Source organism: Astatotilapia calliptera, chromosome 2 (genome assembly GCF_964374335.1).
Source record: "Astatotilapia calliptera chromosome 2, fAstCal68.1, whole genome shotgun sequence".
Classification (NCBI taxonomy): domain Eukaryota; kingdom Metazoa; phylum Chordata; class Actinopteri; order Cichliformes; family Cichlidae; genus Astatotilapia; species Astatotilapia calliptera.
Genome location: NC_137423.1, coordinates 14,180,738 through 14,200,925, shown reverse-complemented (window position 1 = coordinate 14,200,925; position 20,188 = coordinate 14,180,738). Strand labels below are relative to the sequence as shown.

At 44.4% G+C, this 20,188-nt stretch overlaps 1 protein-coding gene and 1 long non-coding RNA gene across 4 annotated transcripts in view; both read left to right on the top strand.

The window, feature by feature from the left end:
- Positions 1 to 1,023: 1,023 nt before the first annotated feature.
- slc36a1 (solute carrier family 36 member 1) overlaps positions 1,024 to 20,188 on the top strand; it is a 40,555-nt gene continuing 21,390 nt past the window's right edge. Inside the window, exons 1-10 of one of the 3 annotated variants that reach the window (XM_026185198.2) lie at positions 1,024 to 1,380; positions 3,007 to 3,143; positions 5,242 to 5,353; positions 6,055 to 6,145; positions 6,231 to 6,319; positions 12,753 to 12,842; positions 13,098 to 13,182; positions 14,480 to 14,707; positions 15,612 to 15,710; positions 17,197 to 17,363. In XM_026185198.2, coding sequence (XP_026040983.1) covers positions 3,107 to 3,143; positions 5,242 to 5,353; positions 6,055 to 6,145; positions 6,231 to 6,319; positions 12,753 to 12,842; positions 13,098 to 13,182; positions 14,480 to 14,707; positions 15,612 to 15,710; positions 17,197 to 17,363 — 998 coding nt within the window. In that variant the 5' untranslated portion in view covers positions 1,024 to 1,380; positions 3,007 to 3,106. Of the gene's footprint in view, positions 1,381 to 3,006; positions 3,144 to 5,241; positions 5,354 to 5,462; positions 5,776 to 6,054; positions 6,146 to 6,230; positions 6,320 to 12,752; positions 12,843 to 13,097; positions 13,183 to 14,479; positions 14,708 to 15,611; positions 15,711 to 17,196; positions 17,364 to 20,188 lie in introns of those variants that run through there. The other 2 variants (XM_026185206.2, XM_080309247.1) reach the window with 2 other exon arrangements.
- LOC145432403 (uncharacterized) lies at positions 6,326 to 10,490 on the top strand. The gene is made up of 2 exons (XR_013912686.1): positions 6,326 to 7,754; positions 7,798 to 10,490. It is a non-coding gene; the product is annotated as an uncharacterized LOC145432403 (long non-coding RNA).

Genomic DNA, 20,188 nt, shown 5'->3' with positions numbered 1-20,188 from the left:
CCCAGGATGGGACTGCTGTTTAGCCGCAAGCTAGCTGCAGTTAGCACAACAAATACCGGATATCCGGGTTAAGAATACCAGATTTTCAAGATTTTCAAGACCGTTTTCACAATGTTTATATCTAATATACATAAAATAACCCTTTAATCAAAAATATTTTTATTTTAACATGAACGGTACACTTTTAGTTTCACTTGGCTAAATAGGTTGGTTGAGTAAGCTGAACAAGTTTAATAATAATAAAAAAAATTTTAAAAACAAACTGCATTATTGTAATCCCAAAAAGTTGATGATTAATATGCAAACTGTCGTGACCAATGACTAACAACCACTGATTGATCAGAGGCCATGAGTACCATTTACAGAGAGTTGGAGAAGTCTGCAATCATAACGTAGTAAGACTGTGAAAGCTCCTCGATTCAGAGATAGTCTTTACCTTGTCCTAGCTACCCCGGTGCACACAGCAAGCGAACCTAAATCCTTAAACGAGTTTCCAAAATAAAAGCCCAATGAATCCGAAAGCAGATTTGAGAATATGAGAACAGAGCGTTTTAGTCTACGTAATCGTATTCCTTTCGATAAGCTCACGTAAAACTCGTGATTTTATTCATTTCAGTTCAGTTTCAGTTTTATTTGTCATATGCACGTTAGCACAGGGTCAACATTGCAATGAAATGTGTTTGACGAGCAGCAGTCACTCAGCAGCACGGTACAGTAGAAGAAAATATAATAAAATAAAATAATAAAATAATAAATAGACTTTTTAAATATGAATATCAACAATAAAGTGGAGTGACCAGTGCAGATTAAACAGAGTACTTGTGAAGCTGCAGGGTAGCTTCTGAGTGCGTCCTGTGGACTGTGTTGTGTGTGTTTAAGTGTTGTGGTTGAGGTGTCGTATGGCTTGGTGGTCAAACTGTTTTTAAGTCTTGTAGTCCGAGCAGACAGACTCCTGTAACGTCTGCCAGATGGTAACAAGGAGAACAGCTGATGTGCTGGGTGGCTTATTTATTTATTTTATTGTGTAGAAGTGAACATACAGGACTGCGCAAATGGTAACAGAAAACTGAGAAAAAAGATTAAACCAATAAATAATAAAATAAAATAAAATAAAATGGTTTACCAACCGCCACGACATTATAATCCGTATCTATGGCAACGGGATCACGTCGAATGCCACGACCGTCCCTCTCGACAATGTCATGTGACCACACCGCTGGCTGTCTGTTGGAGAGTCGAGCCCGACAGAGCACAGTCCCGCTTTGCCTTCAATCTGTGCTGCTTCGCCACCATGAGCACGATACGAAAATAAAGCGGCCTGCGGCGGACTGAGAGCTGATAACGAGGCCAGGAGGACCGAGTCCGCGCGGTGTCTGCGAGGTAAGGCTGGCCGCTGCTGCCGCGGCTCGTTGTTTACTCCGAAAATGGCACCGCAGCACACAGCTAACTATGGCTAACAGCTAACCCTCCGTCCACAGCCGGTTTTGCGGGACCGTGGGCTCGTTTATTGTGTTTATGGCGGGAATGCCCGCCGGGTCTGTGTCCGTTGACAGTTTAAAATGATGCGATTATCACGCTGACTGCCGTTAAAGCACCGGGGGGCTCGGGCTGGGGCTGTCACGGTTTACCTGCACAGTAAAACACACAGCAGCTCATATCTGTTTTAACGCGAGGCCCAGAGGACGAAAACAGAAGAAAAAGAAAATACCAGAAAGTAAATAAACATGACAAATACGCCAACTCGGCTGGCGCGGTTTCTGAAGAGCAGCTGGGGTCAACATCTGCACAGGTGCACTTTAAACCTCCTCCTGTTTGTAGGTAAATATATAAAGGCTTCTTCTCTGCAGATGAGATAAACACGTGAGATAACGAGCTCATTTTCATGTTGCTCAGCCATCAATGTACACAGTGTTCCACAGCAGCAGGCTCCGTGTCACATTTACCTGACAAACACACGCTGATGATGATCATTGGCCATTAGATTAAACCAGAGTGTAAGAGAGAGAGCATCGGGACACACCTAAGCATCAGGACGAGCTCGATCAGTAACGTCTAATCGTAGTTTCTGAGAATGGCTGAATGAATCTTTATAACTCAGCAGTGTTTCCTGCTCAGGTAAATCACTTCCTGCTCACCTGGGCGACATTTTAATTTATATACTTTCCAATTTGATTATTGGTGTGAAATAAAAACACGCTCATTTGTCAGCTCAGCCGGCCGAGGAGGCTTTGAATCAGCTGTATGCACAGTGTTACAAATATCACCCAACAACAGCTGAATGTCACGCTGACTGCTTTTAGGCCAGAGAGTTCAGTTATAAAGGTACTTGAAGATGAGCACCTTCGAAATGGGATATTTAATAACTGATTGCTTTGTTCTGCGGGTGAAGCCTGGAATATAAAGCAGCTGTGTGGGAGCACAAAGGCGAGAAGCAATGCTGCAGGACTGAACCTTTCTGTTACATAGTGAAATAAAAGCCCACATTGAGCTGCTGATGCTGTTTTAAGTGCAGAAACTATGCGCTGTGCTGTTCAGGCCTCTCATGTCATGACTCGCTGTAAAAAAAAAAAAAAAAAAACTAACAAAAAAATGCTGAGTCGCTCCTGATGGCGACACTTTGGCCACGCTTGGTGAACCGCTGCTGGGAAACACGCTCCTCTGAAGAGGAAGTGCCAGGAGAAGTCAAGCCTCAGAATTGTCCCCTAAAAACCTCTTTCGGCTTTTCTTCCGAAAGCCATCAGACACAAACAACGAAGCGTGTGTTTGAAACCTTGTGCGAGTACGAAGGAGGTCATGAAGTCTGTTTAATGTAAGCATGATTAACCTCACAGCAGCTGTGTTATTGGTCATATAATGTCATTAAGAAGGCTCCAGCAGCGCAAACACGGTGCAGAGGTCCAGTTCAGGGACTCGTGCAGCAGCCTGTGAGCATGCTCAGTTTCTGACTCTGTTTTTGTTTTGCTGCTGCCAGATCTCATTCTCTTCTTATCTCTTATCTGTTTGCAGTGGACAGGCGTCCACGCTGGACTCCCTGATCTCACTGCATTAGGATCCGTGAGGCTGGGAGAGACGACGCCCGGCTGTCTGCCAAACCTTCCCACCTAGCATGATGGCATCCAGCGACGTAGACGGCCGAGGCGAAGGTAGTAAAGTCAGGACGATGGTTAAAAATGATACGGCGCACGAACGTGAGCCGGGGCCACAGTCACACAGGGATTATGTGTAATCCCAGCTGGCAGGTAGACGGTGAATCATCAAAGCAGCTTTCACTTCATCTACAGAATCCGTCTGTTGGCCGGCTCGCGTCTGGTTTGGTGGGAGGTCACGGCCAGACACGACGTGCTCGTTATGAGCGGTCACGACATAGATCTGTGAGCGAGCATGTTCAGTTTGTAGATGTGGAGTACAAGATTGTTGGCTGAAGTTTGATGTTGCTTATGTCGTGGTTTCATTGTTACACTCGTTCATGTTATTTAGCATGTAGGGAGGGAGCACGGGAAGGCACGAGTGTAACTGTGCCTCTGGTACAAAGATTAAAGCAACACAGCGGAAACGAGTCCATCAGAGAGGCAGCTCAGAGTCAGAGAGGGTGAGATGGTCTGAGCATGTGCAGAGGAGTGAGGGTGGAGGATGAAGATGGAGTTGCCAAGCAGGAGGAGAACAAGAAGACATGCAGAGGGGTGGTGTGACAGAGGAGGAAGGAAGGATAGGAGGAGATGGAGGCAGATGATGCGCTGCGACGACATGTACAATGTTTACCTCCAAAAATCAAACTTGCCTCCTTTAAAAAGCTGAAAGGTCGGAGAGGGTCACTTTATCATCATCAGTAAAGGAACGCGTCAGAGTCTGATTCAGTCTCTGCATTGCTGAGTAGTTCTTCATGTTCTTCAATGTTAATTTTGATTGGTCATCAGTTATTAGTTAATTCAAAGAATCAAGCTTTTTTTCTTCCCATCAGTATTTTCAGATTAAAGGTCGTGTTTAAGGCTGAAGAAAGTGGGTTGCTCTACAGTTTGTTTTAATCCTTGAGTGTGATGGCAGTGACCGCCTGTCTGTTTGGTGTCTGTTGGTCGCTGATGTGCTGCTGTCAGTCGTTCTGAGTTCTTAGATAAGTCAGAGATGGTTCCTCAGTGTAGCAGCACAAAGTGGGTTTTACTTTCTAAAGACTTTAAACACATGCAGCTGCTGCAGCGTGTGTGCGTTTGTGTTCCTGTCTAGCTATCTTTGTGAGGACCGAAATCTTCATTCTGCTATAATTGTGAGAACCAACAGTCACTTGTGAGGACACACTCACCGGTCCTCACAAGTTTGAAGGCCTGTTTGAGGCTCAAAATGTGGTTTTAGTGTCAGGGTTACAATTAGGTTAGGCATTCATTTTTGATGGTTAGGGTAAGGGGCTAGGGAAAGCATTATGTTAATGAAGGTCCTCACTAAGATAGCTGAACGGGCTTGTGTGTGTGTTGTGTGAGTAATAGAGTTTTATGTGTGTGCTTAGCATTAATAAGCATGTATGTGTGGACTGCAGATACAGTGGGGGTGGGGTGATATAATGTCCACTTTCATTTATAATTGAAAACCTCCCTTTGAGGCTATTTTTAGTTTACCTGCTAGTCTGAGATCAAATAAAGAGCAAAGATAAGAAGTGTTTGGTGACAGGTTCATGAGTGCAAGGCTCGGGTTCCTCTGAACGTAGTTACGATGCTCTCAGATCTTTAAAGACGCTTTTATAACTGTTAGTTTTATAGCGCTGTGTCTCAGCTCAGTTCACAGCTTCCTGCTGTTCTGCTCTCACGTGGAAGTACTTCCAGTTTTTATCATGAAGGGATAATAAGAGTCATGAACAAGTACTAAAGCGCCACATTATTAAACACAGCACTGAGCCTAATGTGTGCCTTCAGGACTTCCTGCTTATTGCAGTCAGGTGATCTTCAGTTATCACCGTGTTTATAGTCATGTGCAGCGAGCCTCATGCACGGCCAGATCTGAAGGGTTTCTTCTCCAACTTCAAGTCTTTCAGGTCCTGTAGTTTGTCACTGAGAGTGTAGGTGTCAGGTCACATGACGAGGTGGATGACACCTGTGTGTGTATATAACCGGAGTCACATCACTGTGAAAGGTGACGGTGCAGGAAAGCTTGCTTACACACTGCTGACTGACATAAGACAGGGCGGTAAACACATCAGAGGGTCACGTGATGTCAAACACATGGTTTTCGTCTTTGTCTCTTTGCCTCTCGTCTCAGCTTTGTTGTCCGACCAAAATCCGTCTGAGCTGGACGCTCTGTGTCCGTCTCCTCCAGGACCGTCCAGACCCCAACGCAACTACGAGAGGATAGGAGGACAGGCGGGGACCTCGTGAGTAAAATGCCTTCGGACTGTCCAATTGTTACGATCCAATGTTGTCAGTGTTTTGTGTTAGGCGTGACTGTTATGTGTTTCCTGTGGTACTTTGAAGGTCTGTCTTATCTCAGTGTGTTCAGTTTACGCTTCCTTGTCTCGTCAGTTCTGATTTGCCCCAGCTGTGTTTCCCTCCTGTTGTCCATTCCCTGATTGCTCCCTCTATGTATTTAAGCCCTGTGTTTCAGTTTGTCATGGGTTGTGATCACTGTGGTGTTGGTATCTTAGTTTTGTATATAGCTGTAAATAGATTTGTAAAGTAGCAATTGAGTATTTTTTTTTCCCCACCTTGTATATATTGTTCACTGCAGCAGCCTAGTAGGCGTGAGACGCCATTTTTGTTGATTAAGTTTTCTCCTGTTTTTCATGTAGCGAGTTAGGTAAGTGAATTGTCTTTTGTTTGGTTTTTCATTTTGTGTAGGAAAGCGTAGGGACCATTAGGGAGTTTTGTTTGTTATTTTTGGCACTGCTCACTGCTGAAGCAAATAAATGGCTGCTTAGCATTTTAAAAGATACTATTGTTTGGGTTCTTGTTTTGGGTGGAGTGTGGTGGGCAAATTTTTGTTGCGTTCAGGACACACCTAGACTTAGAACGTAACACCAATGCAGGACGTACAGATCTGGCTGGTCTGATTCTAACTTCATTTTTCATGCTGCAGTTTTTTCCAGACTCTGATCCACCTGCTCAAAGGGAATATTGGTACAGGCCTGCTGGGTCTGCCTCTGGCTGTCAAGAATGCAGGGCTGGTGGTAAGCATACCTGCAAAGGTCACATGACACAGAATTAGTCTGAGCCTTTAAACGCCACACAAACTCGGTCTGTGTTTGTGTGCAGCTCGGACCCATCAGTCTTCTGGTCATGGGCATCATCGCGGTTCACTGCATGAAGCTGCTGGTGATGTGTTCCCACCACCTCAGTGCAAAGTGAGTATCTCGATTCTCGCTCTTCAGCCCTCAAAAACACAATCATCTGGTTTGATTTCCTCACATCCCGTCGTCCTCCGTAATCCACACAGCCTCAGCCCACACACATTCACAGCTCACTCCTGTTCTTCATCTAACGCAAACACTCGATACAGGGATCGGATGGGAACACATAATACACAGAATAAAAGCTTCTTTTTTTTTTTTTTAAATGTTTCTCAAAGTAATAATAATGGATTGGATTTATATAGCGCTTTTTAAGGCACCCAAAGCGCTTTACAATACCACTATTCATTCACTCTCACATTCACACACTGGTGGAGGCAGCTACAGTTGTAGCCACAGCTGCCCTGGGGCAGACTGACAGAAGCGAGGCTGCCATATCGCGCCATCGGCCCCTCTGGCCAACACCAGTAGGCGGTAGGGTAAAGTGTCTTGCCCAAGGACACAACGACCAGGACAGAGAGCCCAGGGATCGAACCGGTGACTAGGGCTGGGCCATATTATACCGTTCACGGTAATACCGGTATAATGTTAGGCAACGATAGGAAAATGAAATATTGCGATAGAATGGGAGTAAAACGCGCAGTGCCTTTGTTTTCATACGCACATGGCCGATTGTTGAGTGAAACAGAAGGGCTTTGGAGTTGACGTCACGCCGCAATGCATTGTGGGAGCGCAGCTCCATTTTCGGGGTCTACGAATCAAAACAAACACACTGTGTTGGGACGACGACGACAAGAAACATGCTTAAAAGCAGCTCAAAAGAAAACGGACGGTATAGAGACCGATTGCGTCCAGAGGCGAAGCAGCGGTACTTGGAAAAAAAATAGAGTGCATCGCAAATCTGGACCCATTTGAAATACGGCAGTGGAGTAAAGACCCAGACGACTTACCGCCACTGTCCTACCCCGATATCTTCACGTATCTTGTTTGTGGAGTAAGCGCTTACACAGCGAACCAGTTTCGTAATTACAAGTCACTGGAGGCGCACATCCAATTTACAAATGGCTGGGTGCAAGATTTGGCTATTTTCAAGCCGCCAAACTCTGAGTATGTTGTCAAAGTAAGTCAGCTGGAGTGCACCGAGTGAAATAGCCATTTTCCACCCCCCACCATAATTAATGTTACACATTTATCATTTAACTGCTAAAATATCGTTATCATATTATATGCCCATAATTGTAAAGTACATGCAAGTTAACACATTGATAATCGGGTAAATTATTAACGCCAATTTGTGTCCTTCCTGTCTCATTTCATTTATTGTCTTTACATCAACCAATCAAGTCACTCCATTCTATGTTTGATCGCAATTTCTATAACTTCTGAGACCACCAACGATGATATTATTCAGCTATAAAGTGTGATGTGAACATATTTAGAACTTACCGGAATGAAAATGTCTTGAGCACACCAACTGATATCTGGAGACGTAACAGAACTTGATATCAGCTCGTCTCACGGCTGCTATCCAGGCTAGACGCCTTCGTTTGGTAATATCCGATACATGAGCTCCTTCATGTTGCTTCCAGGTTGGGAAAGCATAAAAAGACAATCCAAACTTATTCCCGTGCCGGTCGTAAGATCGAACATTGCAGCCGACCGCACAGCAAGTACGAACCATGGCTATGCTTTCGCTCCTTACTTAGACCCCCAAAATGGCAGATCGGGCCAAAATCCTTTCCACGCCCACCCCCGTGACATCACGCTCCAAAGCCCTGATGAACCAGAATAGTTGGGTTGCGGTCACGTGGTTCTGATGACGTGCGGAGGCAGCGCGATTTTTGAGTGGAGGGCGGAAGTAAACATGGAGGACACTGTGGAGAGTCAGGAGAGCAGCTATTGTGCAACTTTAGACCCCGTTTCTCGGGAGAGATATAAACAGATAGTTTAAAAAATATATCGGACGTGATCCGTATTCTTTGAAAATGTCCGAATACACCACAGAAGTAAAGGATTTGCCTACTATCGAGGCTGTGGATATCACCAACTACTTGGTCCTCCAGACTTCTTACTACACTAGGCAGCAAATGAAAGCTTTCAAGAGTCTGGAGGCGTACAATTTTTTTTGTCAGCGGGTAGGTCCACAACCTTGGAACAAAACGTCTCCGTGATGGATACAGTTTGGTGTTTGCAAGGGTGAGTGTTTGTTCTTATATTGCTTTTTAAACACGCTAACAGTTAGCGGTAGCGGCTTTAACGTCAACAAACATGCCACATCCTTAGGACTTCGTTAGAGTGACAGTTGTTTGTTTCAAGGTAAACCATTCTCAGAGGTCTAACGAGACACCTCTGAAGACTTGGGTAATTGCAAAGGAGGATGGAGAAGTGATTGCAGCTCATTGCAATTGTATGGCAGGGTTAGTAGCCTGTTCTCCACTGTCACTAGGCTCAAATCCGGGCTCTCAGCCGTCTGTTGCATATCCAAAATCGCCTCTGCACATCGATGCTGTTCTGCCTTAAGCTTCATTCTTTTCTCTCGTTTGAGAACTGATTCCGATCTGGGTTTTCGTTCGTAGCCGAGATTGACCGTCGGAGCCCAGTCCTCCGACTCTTCGTCATCCAAAGCACTTGGGCAGCCTATAGTCCCAATCAAGTCAATATTAGACTACTAACTTAAAAGCACTAAGTAAACGAGAATTTAACGACAACCTAATGCTAATAAGTTCGTTTGCAACCATAACATTACCTCTGACGAAGTGGTCGCTGCAGACACGGGCATTGGCAGACTCTGCTCCTCCCGACTGTAAACGTAAATTTAAAATCCATTTTTTCCTACGTTTTTCGGTTAGAATTTTCCATTTTTCTCCTCTTCGTTGGGCTATTTTTGGTACCCTAAAATACCGTTTATCAGTTTCTCTGGTCGACCTACTGGAGCATCCGTAAACACAACAGGACATTTTGCGTACTGTCTGTCTGTGATATCTTTTTCACTTCCGACCGCCAGTCAAATTTCGCGCTTTACGTCGACGTCACGTCTACGTCAAATGAAACCTAGCTATTGGTTTGTAAAAATGGTGCAACTTCCGTGATGTGGAACTGGTTTGGTGTTTGTCCGTCAGATACACAACAAAGCACATTTTTTTTGCAGAACATGCAAGCGGCCGTTGTTATTGTCGTATTTGTCGGACTAAGATGCTCTTAAATCTGGGAGTAATCTGGGTCCTAAACTCCGTATATTTCAGGTCAAACAACACTGCAGCATCACTGAGCGTTAAAAACTGTCTAAATTCTTTCATCTTTAATAAAACGATCAGCATTGCTGCTTTACCAGGTGTAACTATAAAGTTTAACTTCCAGGCATCCATGAAAACAAAAGTTATTACATTTAACGGAGTTAGAAGTTAGCAGGAAGCTAGCGGAAGTTAGCTCGCTAGTTTCGCTAGTTACCTAAGCATGATAATGCATGTTCTGACTGAGAGATTTCTGAAAAAAAAATCAAACGTACAGCTCTGCTATCACTTCCAACATAAATGAAGACAGGAAACTAAACAGCAGTGACGTTTGTAGGGTTACTGAAGTTGGGCTAGCTGGTATATAATGATGTGCTACGTGATCGCTAGCGACACAGCTATGTTAGCATAACATAAACAGTGAAGCTGGAGGACGAACACTAACACTTTTCCACTTATAAAAGTTAACGTGAAGGTTCCTCATGGTTAGAGACAAATGCAATCGCATGGCAGGATGCTGTAAACGGACCAAACTTCAGTCAGGAGAACAACTGAGATAATCCATCCACAATACGAGGTTAGTCATTAATATACTGCAACAACATGGGAATAGAGCAGCTGCCAGAGAATTCAACATTAAGGAATCAATGGTACAGAAGTGGAGGAAGCAAGAAGAATGAGTTTAATAAAGTTTGATTTATCTGACTGCTTTGTTTCGCTTAATGTGCCTTATAATCCTGTGCACCTTATGGTCCGAAAAATACGTATTGCACACTGCAGTTTAATGTTGCAAAGCACCTCTTTTTAACTTCAGTGGATATTATACATGGTTATGCTCAGGATATGTCAGCCCATTTCTACTGGAAATGCCTTTTGGTTAAACTTTCAGCAAGGAATTTGCATTTGCACTGTTACATTTTTATAAAGCTTTAATGTACATAAAAACCAGCTTCTTGTTTAAGTGAAAATAAATGGAAGGTTGTCTTTTTGCGCTAGTAATGTTGTGGAGTTTGTATTTTGTCTCGCATCAATTATATCGTCGGTTATATCGTTATCGCAAATTTTCAAATATATATCCTGATAAATATTTTTGCCCATATCGCCCTGCTCTACCGGTGACCTTCCGGTGACAGATGCGATTCCCAACCCCCTGAGCCACGGTCGCAAGTAGCTGGAGGCTCAGCAGGAAGACTGTAAGGTCCCTGTGTTTGGACGTGGCTGAGAGGATAAGTGCGTCACTTCGGTATAACTTTACGTTGGAGCAGAGCGGCTCTTTGCTCTTTGTTCAAATGAGATGTAAAATGTCCGGAAAATGCTGTTTTTCTTTCACTGCACACACGCCTGGAAGCAGCAGACTGTAAAATAACTACCAGCCCGATTGACGCACTCACCTGATGTTTGCAGCAGCTAATGTGTGACCGGCAGTGTGTCAAGACTTAAGAGATGAATCCTAATTGATTCTGAACAGATTTTAATGATCACTAAATCACTGATTTCTACTTTCCACAATAATGCAGTAAAACACACATTTCAGCTTTTATTTTGAAAGTTTTTTTTTGGAGATACCTCATTTATAGATGAGGTAGCATGAGGCACAAGAGCAAATTAAACTGGGTTTGTGGGCCGGTGTCATGTGACGCTTGTATCATGAGAACAAAACGGTCTGAGTCTGTGGCTCTGCTGAGAAATCAGCTGTATGTTGATGCACAGATCCAGTGAATCCAGTGCTGATGATGAATCCTGTCTGTTTTACGATGTCTCTGAGCTGCACGTTTTATTTTATTATTTTTAACTAACTGTAGAGGTCAGGCTGGGTTTCTGTAAGCTGTGCTCGAGTCCTCGTTGCTTTGAGTCTTTCTGTTTGAACTGAGTCCTTCATGCCTTTGCAGCAGCTCATTTTAATCTCCTTTGCACTAAAACCACACTCGTCCTTGCATGTTTGCTCTGCAGCGGCTTCGTTGTGTTTGCTGTTGTTCCTGCTTGAGGCTCATCAGCTGTCACAGACATTACCAAACACTGTCACCGTGACCTGTGATCAGCCCCACCTCTCCGTGGCGATCGCCACATCGGTTCAGTTTTAGTGAGATTACATAAGTGAAGCCATGTGGCCGAAAACCCAGAGTACCGGGGCTTATCTGTTTTACAGCTGGTGACACGTGGCAGCTCAGCAGATTAGTGCAGTCACTATTAGACTTTAATTGGTGTACTACCTGTGACTGTGAACCTGCCCATCCACCCCTCGTCCGCCCTTTGCCCAGTTCACACGGCGATCCATTAGCTGGGATTAAAAGGATCAAGGAGATCGCGCGTGTGAACGGACACCTCTGCACCGTCACGCATCAGCTGAGGAGACACAGAAGTGGTTGCGGCCCTTCCTGTTTTTAGAGGTTTAATTTTTGCCGAGTCAGTCGTCACTTCTCTGATTCTGTCATAGATATGGAAGAACCGCAGTTACCCAATAAGGGTTAAAACTAAACTTCATTTTCTTATTTCTTTGTCAACTCGTTGGGCATGTGCACCTGTGTTAAAGCCTTACTAAGGATTTTATTGTTTTTAACTCTACATATATAACGTTTATCTGTTTTTACTTCAGAGGGTTTCTGCAGGCTTTATCATTTTTTAGCTCATTTCGTGTGCTTCTGGGCTCCTGAAATGTCCCAAAGTCAGGGTATCTGTGAGCTGCTCTGTTACTACAGTAACCTCGCAGAAGCCATGTTATGGGTCAAATGATGTCATTAAAATGCTCCAAAAGCCTCCAACAGCACAAACACGTCCAGAAGTCCAGTTCTGGTGACACTAGCAGACAGCTAGCAGCTACAGCTGCCTGTGTCACCATCCACCTGTCAGTCAGAGAGGCCACGCTCCTGATCGTGCAAGCTTTAAGCCTTAATGCGATTTAAGCAGCTGAGTTATAAATCATCTATAGAGACTAAACCAGTGTCTGTGTCGGTCTGTAAACATGTGGGAGCTGGCTCACTGCTACCTCTGCTGGACACCAGATGAACTGCTTTGTTCACATAAGCTTTGGAGCTTAAGCTTGTGTTCAGGCGGTGTTTACTGCAGTGAACTTATAAACTGTATATTAAGATGGACATGGCTTGTCCAGGCTTGAAGCCAGTACTTTAAACCTGGATACCTTTATGTCCAGCAGAGGGCGACTTTTCTGTGCTGGTTATTTTCAGTTTGGTTATTTAGCTTCATGTCAGCTGAAACTGACTGACACCTGGATGCCCCCCCCCCCCCCCCCCCCCCCGCAGGATGAACCGACCATCTCTGACCTACGGCGAGGCTGTGCAGTACGGGATGGAAAACGTGCCGTGGCTGAGGCGACATTCACAGTGGGGAAAGTAAGAAACACGCTCACCTGTTCTGCTCGGTGTTTCTTTAGACACGTCAAGAAAACAAATTAATTTTAATATGTAAAACATGTAAAGATGTCAGATTTAGTCCCACAGGCATAAGAAAAAAACAAATAACAAAAAACGTAAATTTTTTAAAGGAAAGGAAATTCTTTCAGACCTGTGAACCTCAAAGAATTAAAGATGTGATCAGAGAGACGTCGTCCTGTTCTGTGTTTTTAACTGTTTCATCGTCTCGCCCAGGCGGACCGTCAACCTGTTCCTCATCATCACACAGCTGGGCTTCTGCTGTGTCTACTTCGTCTTCCTCAGTGACAACGTCAAGCAGGTCAACACACTCACATAATCAGATGCACTCACAGACTCACCGACAGACACACCGACATTCACAAAGTCACAGATGCACTCACAGACACAGTTTAATTGTCCCTGTCAGCGTTACAGAGTGATTTTCACCTGTGGTGTTTATTGGGCTGATAACCACAGAGCTGCAGCCAGTGTGACCTCAGTGACCTCACAGATGTTTTCGTTTTGTTTAACTGATCTGAACTTCATAAATCAGTACGGATCATTTCTTCATAAAAAAAAAACAAGACTGACTCTGAAAGTTATAAAAACTAAAAGTGAAACTTTAAAAGTATCCTAGAAGCTAAACTAAAGAGAAAATGAAAGATTTAAAGATACATTCAAATAAAAAAATGGAAAGCTGTAATAACTCCAGATCAAACCCCTGCATGCAGGTCAGCCACCCAGAAGGCTGTGCCATGTTACAACAAATTTTTGCAAAGTTTTGCACTCATGGAAAACCTGAAAATGTTCTCCAGAAGTAATCTGTCCTATCAGGCCAAGCGTGAGGAGGCACGCTGAGCTTCATCCACCTGCCTCAGTTTAAAGAAAGTGCAGACAGACTGACTGTAGAGTAAACACATGATCTAATAATTTTATGGATGTTTGCACGAGTAAATATTTAATTATGTTTGGTTCATACTCCTGTGGTTTTGTCTTTACTGAGAGAATAGAATACCATGAAACACACTGATATGGAGGAAAATCAGACGATCACTTATTTCAGCAGGGAGTGTGTGAGGTGATGGAAATGATGGCGATCAAGACAGGCTCAGTTTGTGTAGTTCAGTTTTTAGCCACTAGGGGGTGCCGCCTGCCTGCATGTATTTTGTGTCCGCTCATTTTTGCTGAAGCAGCAGTCAAACATCTGGTGGGCGGTGATTTTACTCAGAGATTCAGACTGACTCGGCTCAGTAAATACAGAGCCGTGTGTTGAAGAGCTGAGCAGAAACATGACACAAACACAAACACAGATCTGAAATATCCACAGTTTTCAACCTTCGGAGAACACAACACATTCCATTTCCAGGTGGACAAGCCCCATGCTCTTACTTTGAAAGTCACGTGATATTTGCTCTGTTATTTATTTTCACAGAGAGAATTTCGTATGATTTTTATGTCTCAGAAAACCTGCACACACTGCCCGAGCTCTAGCTCTGATTGGTTTGAGCCTGCAGACGATCTCTATCCAGTCCTGGGTTGTAATCACTCCTTTGGTGTTTAAGACCTTTTCAGCAGAATGAGCATCATCCTCTCTTTATCTGACCTGCCTTCACCAGGTGGTAGAAGCTGCCAACGCCACCACCATCAGCTGCCAGACGAACTACACCAACCAGACCCAGGTCCTGGTCCCGAGCTTTGACTCCCGCCTATACATGCTCTGCTTCCTGCCTGCCATCATCCTGCTGGTCTTTATCCGCAACCTGAAGTGCCTGGCCCCGTTCTCTCTGGGGGCCAATGTGGCCATGACGGCTAGTTTGTTCCTGATCTACTACTACTCACTCACGGTGAGCCGCAGGTTTCTCTCTGATTCGATTGCCTTCAGTCAAGGTTGTAGCCTCGTTTTTCACCCTCTGTGGTCTCATTAAGTTGTGACATTGAGCAGAAGCTTGTTTGTTACCTGGATAAGTAAGAGCTCCCTGCAGCAGCGCGTGGTGGAGAAGGTTGTGCGTGCAGCCTGTGAGATGACTGTGGCTGATGGATCATCTGAGCAGCACATTTGGGGATAAGCAGAGCATAAAGGCCACTAGCAGCTTTGAAAACAATCTGGATCTTCTGCTGCTCGGTGGGACTTTTTCCTCTCGGCATGAGCTCTGATTTGAACACCAGGATGATGATGATGATGATGATGATAATAATAATAATAATGTACTTTTTTTAATCACTTCAGATAGTTTTCAGGGTTCGGGCTCATCCTGCTGACCTTTTTTAATGAAATGCATCATCCAGTCAAAGTTTGCAGACAGAAGGTTAACTCGGTGCTCCTCTGCAGATACCTGCACACAGACACATGCTTTATAATAAATCATGCACAGGTAGTACATTTAGTGCTTAGGTGACCCTCCATCTCGCAGTAGAGAAAGAATCATTCATGTCCCAGACCAGAGTTTGAATTTTCAAAATAAGAGCCAAAAGATACAGAAATAATGGCATGTGTCTGACACAGCTGGCCGAGCTGCTTGCGTGGAGCTCTTTGAGCGGATGCTCTCTTATTTGTATTGTTGTGAAGAACAGGGCTGTCGTGCAGATAACATTTAACACCTCACTCCATCTGTAATTTTTAAGTCTGCAGCAGTTCATTTTCATTGTGCAGCTTTTTCTCGGCTAATCATGTTAAGAGTAGCGAGGATGCGATTAGTTGAAGAACAGCTCTAACTGGCTGTGGATCTATTTTGTTTTGTTTCTCTACAGAACATCTCAAACCCCACTGACCTCCCAAAAGTTGGCAGAGCTAAAGACTACCCTCTCTTCTTCGGAACGGCCATCTTTGCCTTCGAAGGCATTGGAGTGGTGAGTGAGTGGCTGATGGTAACACATGCACGCATGTGCTGCCGAAAACTTTATGACTGTATCAATGTGAAACACCTATGTGCCTCGATTACGTGGATTATAAACGGCACTGTTATCTCCCCCTGCATTACCGTTGGATTTCTTTATGCAAATGAGGCATCATGCATCACGCTGCTGTGGGGGGGGGCTGGAGATAGGAGAGCAGCAGGGGTCCAGAAAGAGGGGGATTACACCAGCACGTCCCACTGACCATTTTTAATAACAGAGTGTGGAATGTAAAGTCTGTGAATGATTTTACTGTCAAAATCCCCGTGTTCACCTAAACAATTCAAAGCAATATTTCAAGATGATCGAACACAGTTCACTGCAGTTCCAGGTTTTTAAAACGATACATTAAAAGATAAAAGATAAAAGCTCAGATGTGATAAGACTGTTGACTGTGCAATTAATGCAGGTATACAAACTTTGACATCACTATAAATATTTTCAGATTTACAGGCCCATATAGCACAAAGAGACGGTGCTTTTTAATCATTTTTTAAAATCGTGTCTTCATCAGTGCAGCAGATATCACGTGTCACAGATCTGGAATCTGTGCAGCTGCGAGTGTCAGTGTGAGTCACCTGTCAGAGTAATAAAGTGCATTCTGGGTAAACTTTGAGGGCTCGTGTCAACATATGAAAGGTCTCCTGTTAGCTACATAGGCCAGGCTCACCTTCATGCTGTGACTCCTTCACAGTCATTTTCTAATACTGTCATATTTGAATTAAAAAGTGCCATATTTGGATGAGCAGGCGACCATATGCCGCATGACTGAGAGCGGCCGGCTCGGGTTCGAGTCCAACCCGCGGCCCTTTGCCGCATGTTTCCCTCCGCTTTCCGGTCAGTCTTCTCTGTATCTGTCGAAGACAGAAAAAGGCCAAAAAATATATATATATATTTTTTTAAAGTGCCAGATTTGCACCCACTCTTGTGTACGCTCAGAGCTGGAAGGTATTCACAGTATGAAGCACAACGTGAGTCAAAATCAGTCGTCCGATTTCAGAGCGTTTAAAGTCCACCGCCGCTCACCGGTGACCATTGAAGCACACACGGTGTGTAACCCAGTGTTAATGTCACAATTACTCATTACAGATACATTATTGATATGTTATTATTTCACTTTATTGATGTTTATTTAAGAACATTTGCCTCATTTTGACATTTTTCAAAGCATCGTATGACTCTCGCTAACATCTGCCCTGCAGACACGTGTGTTTCAGAGTTGGCCTTTTTCCTGTCCATGCAGAGAAGCTTGTCTTTATAATGATGAAGCCTGGCTGATAAGCTACATTTTCCAAAAGCTCCATTTAATTCAGTTAAATCTGGTTTATAAAAAAGCAAAGCTTCCTGGCGAAGGCGAGCTTTCAGGGCATCAGTGTGAGCAGACACCACTGAGCCTTCACGTGTCACTGAAATGTCCCGCTAACAGCGTTTCTCTCTGCAGGTTCTGCCCCTGGAGAACAAGATGCAGAGGCCACAGAGGTTCACCCAGGTTCTCTATTTGGGCATGGGCATCGTCACCTTCCTCTACATCAGCCTGGGAACCATAGGATACATGTGCTTTGGAGAGCACATCGGCGGCAGCATCACACTGAACCTACCTAACTGCTGGTGAGATACCGCCACAACGCTCAGGATTAGAAATCGAGTCGAGTCGGCATGTTTAAAAACATTTGTGCTGGTTAATGTCCTACAGCACTCAGAGAATCACATAAGACACCACAGGATGGGTGGAGTCAGCTGTGCACTCAGATGACTCCACCCAAGCACATCTCCTCCTGTTGTGTCACCAGTGTTGGGAAGGTTACTTTTAAAATGTATTCCATTACAGAATACAGAATACATGCCCCAAAATGTATTCTGTAACGTATTCCGTTACGTTACTCAATGACAGTAACGTATTCTGAATACTTTGGATTACTTAATATATTATCGTGCTTTTTACAACAACGTGAATGTGCTATTGCTGTGTGATTTATTACTATTACTGAAGGTCCGCGACTCCGAACTGTAGTAAAGGGACCTCAGACTAATACGGCGGGGTCCGTGTCAGCTCGTAGCCGAAAAATAGCTTTACTTTGTGTGGGTCACCTTTTCTTGCGAGACACAGAGAGAGGTGTCGAAAGGCTGCTCCAACGGAACTTATTGTTTTCGGAGGAAAACATGAACACGGTGTACAGTCGAGTCTTAATAGCTTACTTACAACTGGGCTCGTCAGGCTCTCTTCTTGGCTGAAGTGGTTATTATTATATTTACATGCTTCCAGCTCCCGTTTTTCCTCGATGACAACTTGTACCTTTCCAATCCCCTTTTTCTCCCTCCTCGCGCTCACAGACACTGCCCATGATGCTACATTCTTTAGAGCTATGCTTGTAGCATTCTGCCTATTAGCTTAGCACAACAACGAAAAGGCGCTCTCTCACCCAGGAAACACACAGTCGCAGAGAGAGAGAGAGCGTCGCCCTGTAACCATGGCAACCGTAACGCTGCCGCCTGGAACAACAGAACGTAGCTGTCAAACAAAACCCAAACAGTCCTGACCCGCGACAAGATGAAACAGGAAAGTACCGCAGTGTAATCCATTTATTTCAACAAAGTAACTGTATTCTGAATACCACCTTTTTAAATGGTAACTGTAACGGAATACAGTTACTCATATTTTGTATTTTAAATACGTAACGGTGGTACATGTATTCCGTTACTCCCCAACACTGTGTGTCACTGCCTCAAACCTCCAGGAACACAAACTATTGTGTGTGTTTGTGGTGCAGGTGCGTCTCAATACACAAGTCCAAACCTCCTAAACTAAACTGAAGCACAGTGTGGTACGTCCAGACTCAGCAGATGTGATGTGCCGAAGAGCAAAGAGACTTAAATCTTCATTGTTTAGAAGAAAGGTGGCAGGATTGGGACCCAGTGTCTCATTAAAATATTAAAACCTGTTTTACTGTGTTTTAGACCCATAGATAGTAGGGGTGCAACGATACTCGTATCAATATTGAACCGTTCGATACAGTGCTTTCGGTTCGGTACGCATATGTATCGAACAATAAAAATTTTTTAATTTATTTTATCAAATCAAAATCAAATCAAATCACTTTTATTGTCACATCACATGTGCAGGCACACTGGCACAGCACATGCGAGTGAAATTCTTGTGTGCGAGCCCCACAAGCAACAGAGATGTGCAAACACAACACAAACGAGCAAAATACAAGAATGGCCAACCTGAAACTAATAAATATATGTACAATATATAATAGTGTATGCATTTCTGGATGTGTATACTAAATATTTTCGTGTGTGTGTGTGTGTGTGTGTGTGTGTGTGTGTGTGTGTATATACACATTTTTACAAATTAAATAGTAAAAAAAAAAAAAAATAATAAAATATACAGAGTTGAATATGTGCAAAACAAGTGGCATTTATATACAGTGTGGAGTGCATAATGTTGAAGTTCCAGTAGTGAAGCTGAGGTGTCTATGACGTGTTCAGCAGTCTGATGGCCTGGTGGAAGAAGCTGTCTCTCAGTCTGCTGGTACGGGACCGGATGCTGCAGAACCTCCTTCCTGATGGAAGCAGTCTGAACAGTTTATGGCTGGGGGGACTGGAGTCCTTGATGATCCTCCCCGCTTTCCTCAGGCAGCGCTTCCTGTAGATGTCTTGGAGGGAGGGAAGCTCACCTCCAATTATCCGTTCAGAGCACCGCACTACTCGCTGGAGAGCTTTGCAGTTGTAGGCGGTGCTGTTGCCATACCAGGTGGTGATGCATCCAGTGAGGATGCTCTCAATGGCACAGTGATAGAAGGTCCTGAGGATGCGGGGGGCTCATGCCGAATCTTTTCAGTCTCCTGAGAAAGAAGAGGCGCTGCTGCGCCTTCTTCACTGTTTTGTTTGTGTGTACTGACCACGTAAGATCTTCAGCCAGATGTACTCCAAGGAACCGGAAGCTGCTCACTCTCTCCACAGCAGCGCCGTTGATGGTGATGGGGGTGTGTACTTCTCTGCACCTCCGGAAGTCCACTATCAACTCCTTTGTCTTTGCGACGTTGAGGGTGAGATGGTTGTCTTGACACCAGTGGGTCAGGGCGCTGACCTCCTCCCTGTAAGCCGTCTCATCACCGTTGGTGATAAGACCCACCACTGTAGTGTCGTCCGAAAACTTCACAATGATGTTGGAGCTGTTAGTGGCTGTGCAGTCGTAGGTGTAGAGTGAGTACAGGAGAGGGCTCAGTACACACCCCTGTGGAGCACCAGTGTTCAGTGTGATGGGGGATGAGGTGATGCTGCCCAGTCTGACCACCTGGCGTCTGTCAGACAGGAAGCTAAGGATCCAGCTGCAGAGGGAGCTGCTCAGTCCTAGATCCTGCAGTTTCCTGTCCAGCTTCGAGGGAACGATGGTATTGAATGCTGAGCTGTAATCTACAAACAGCATT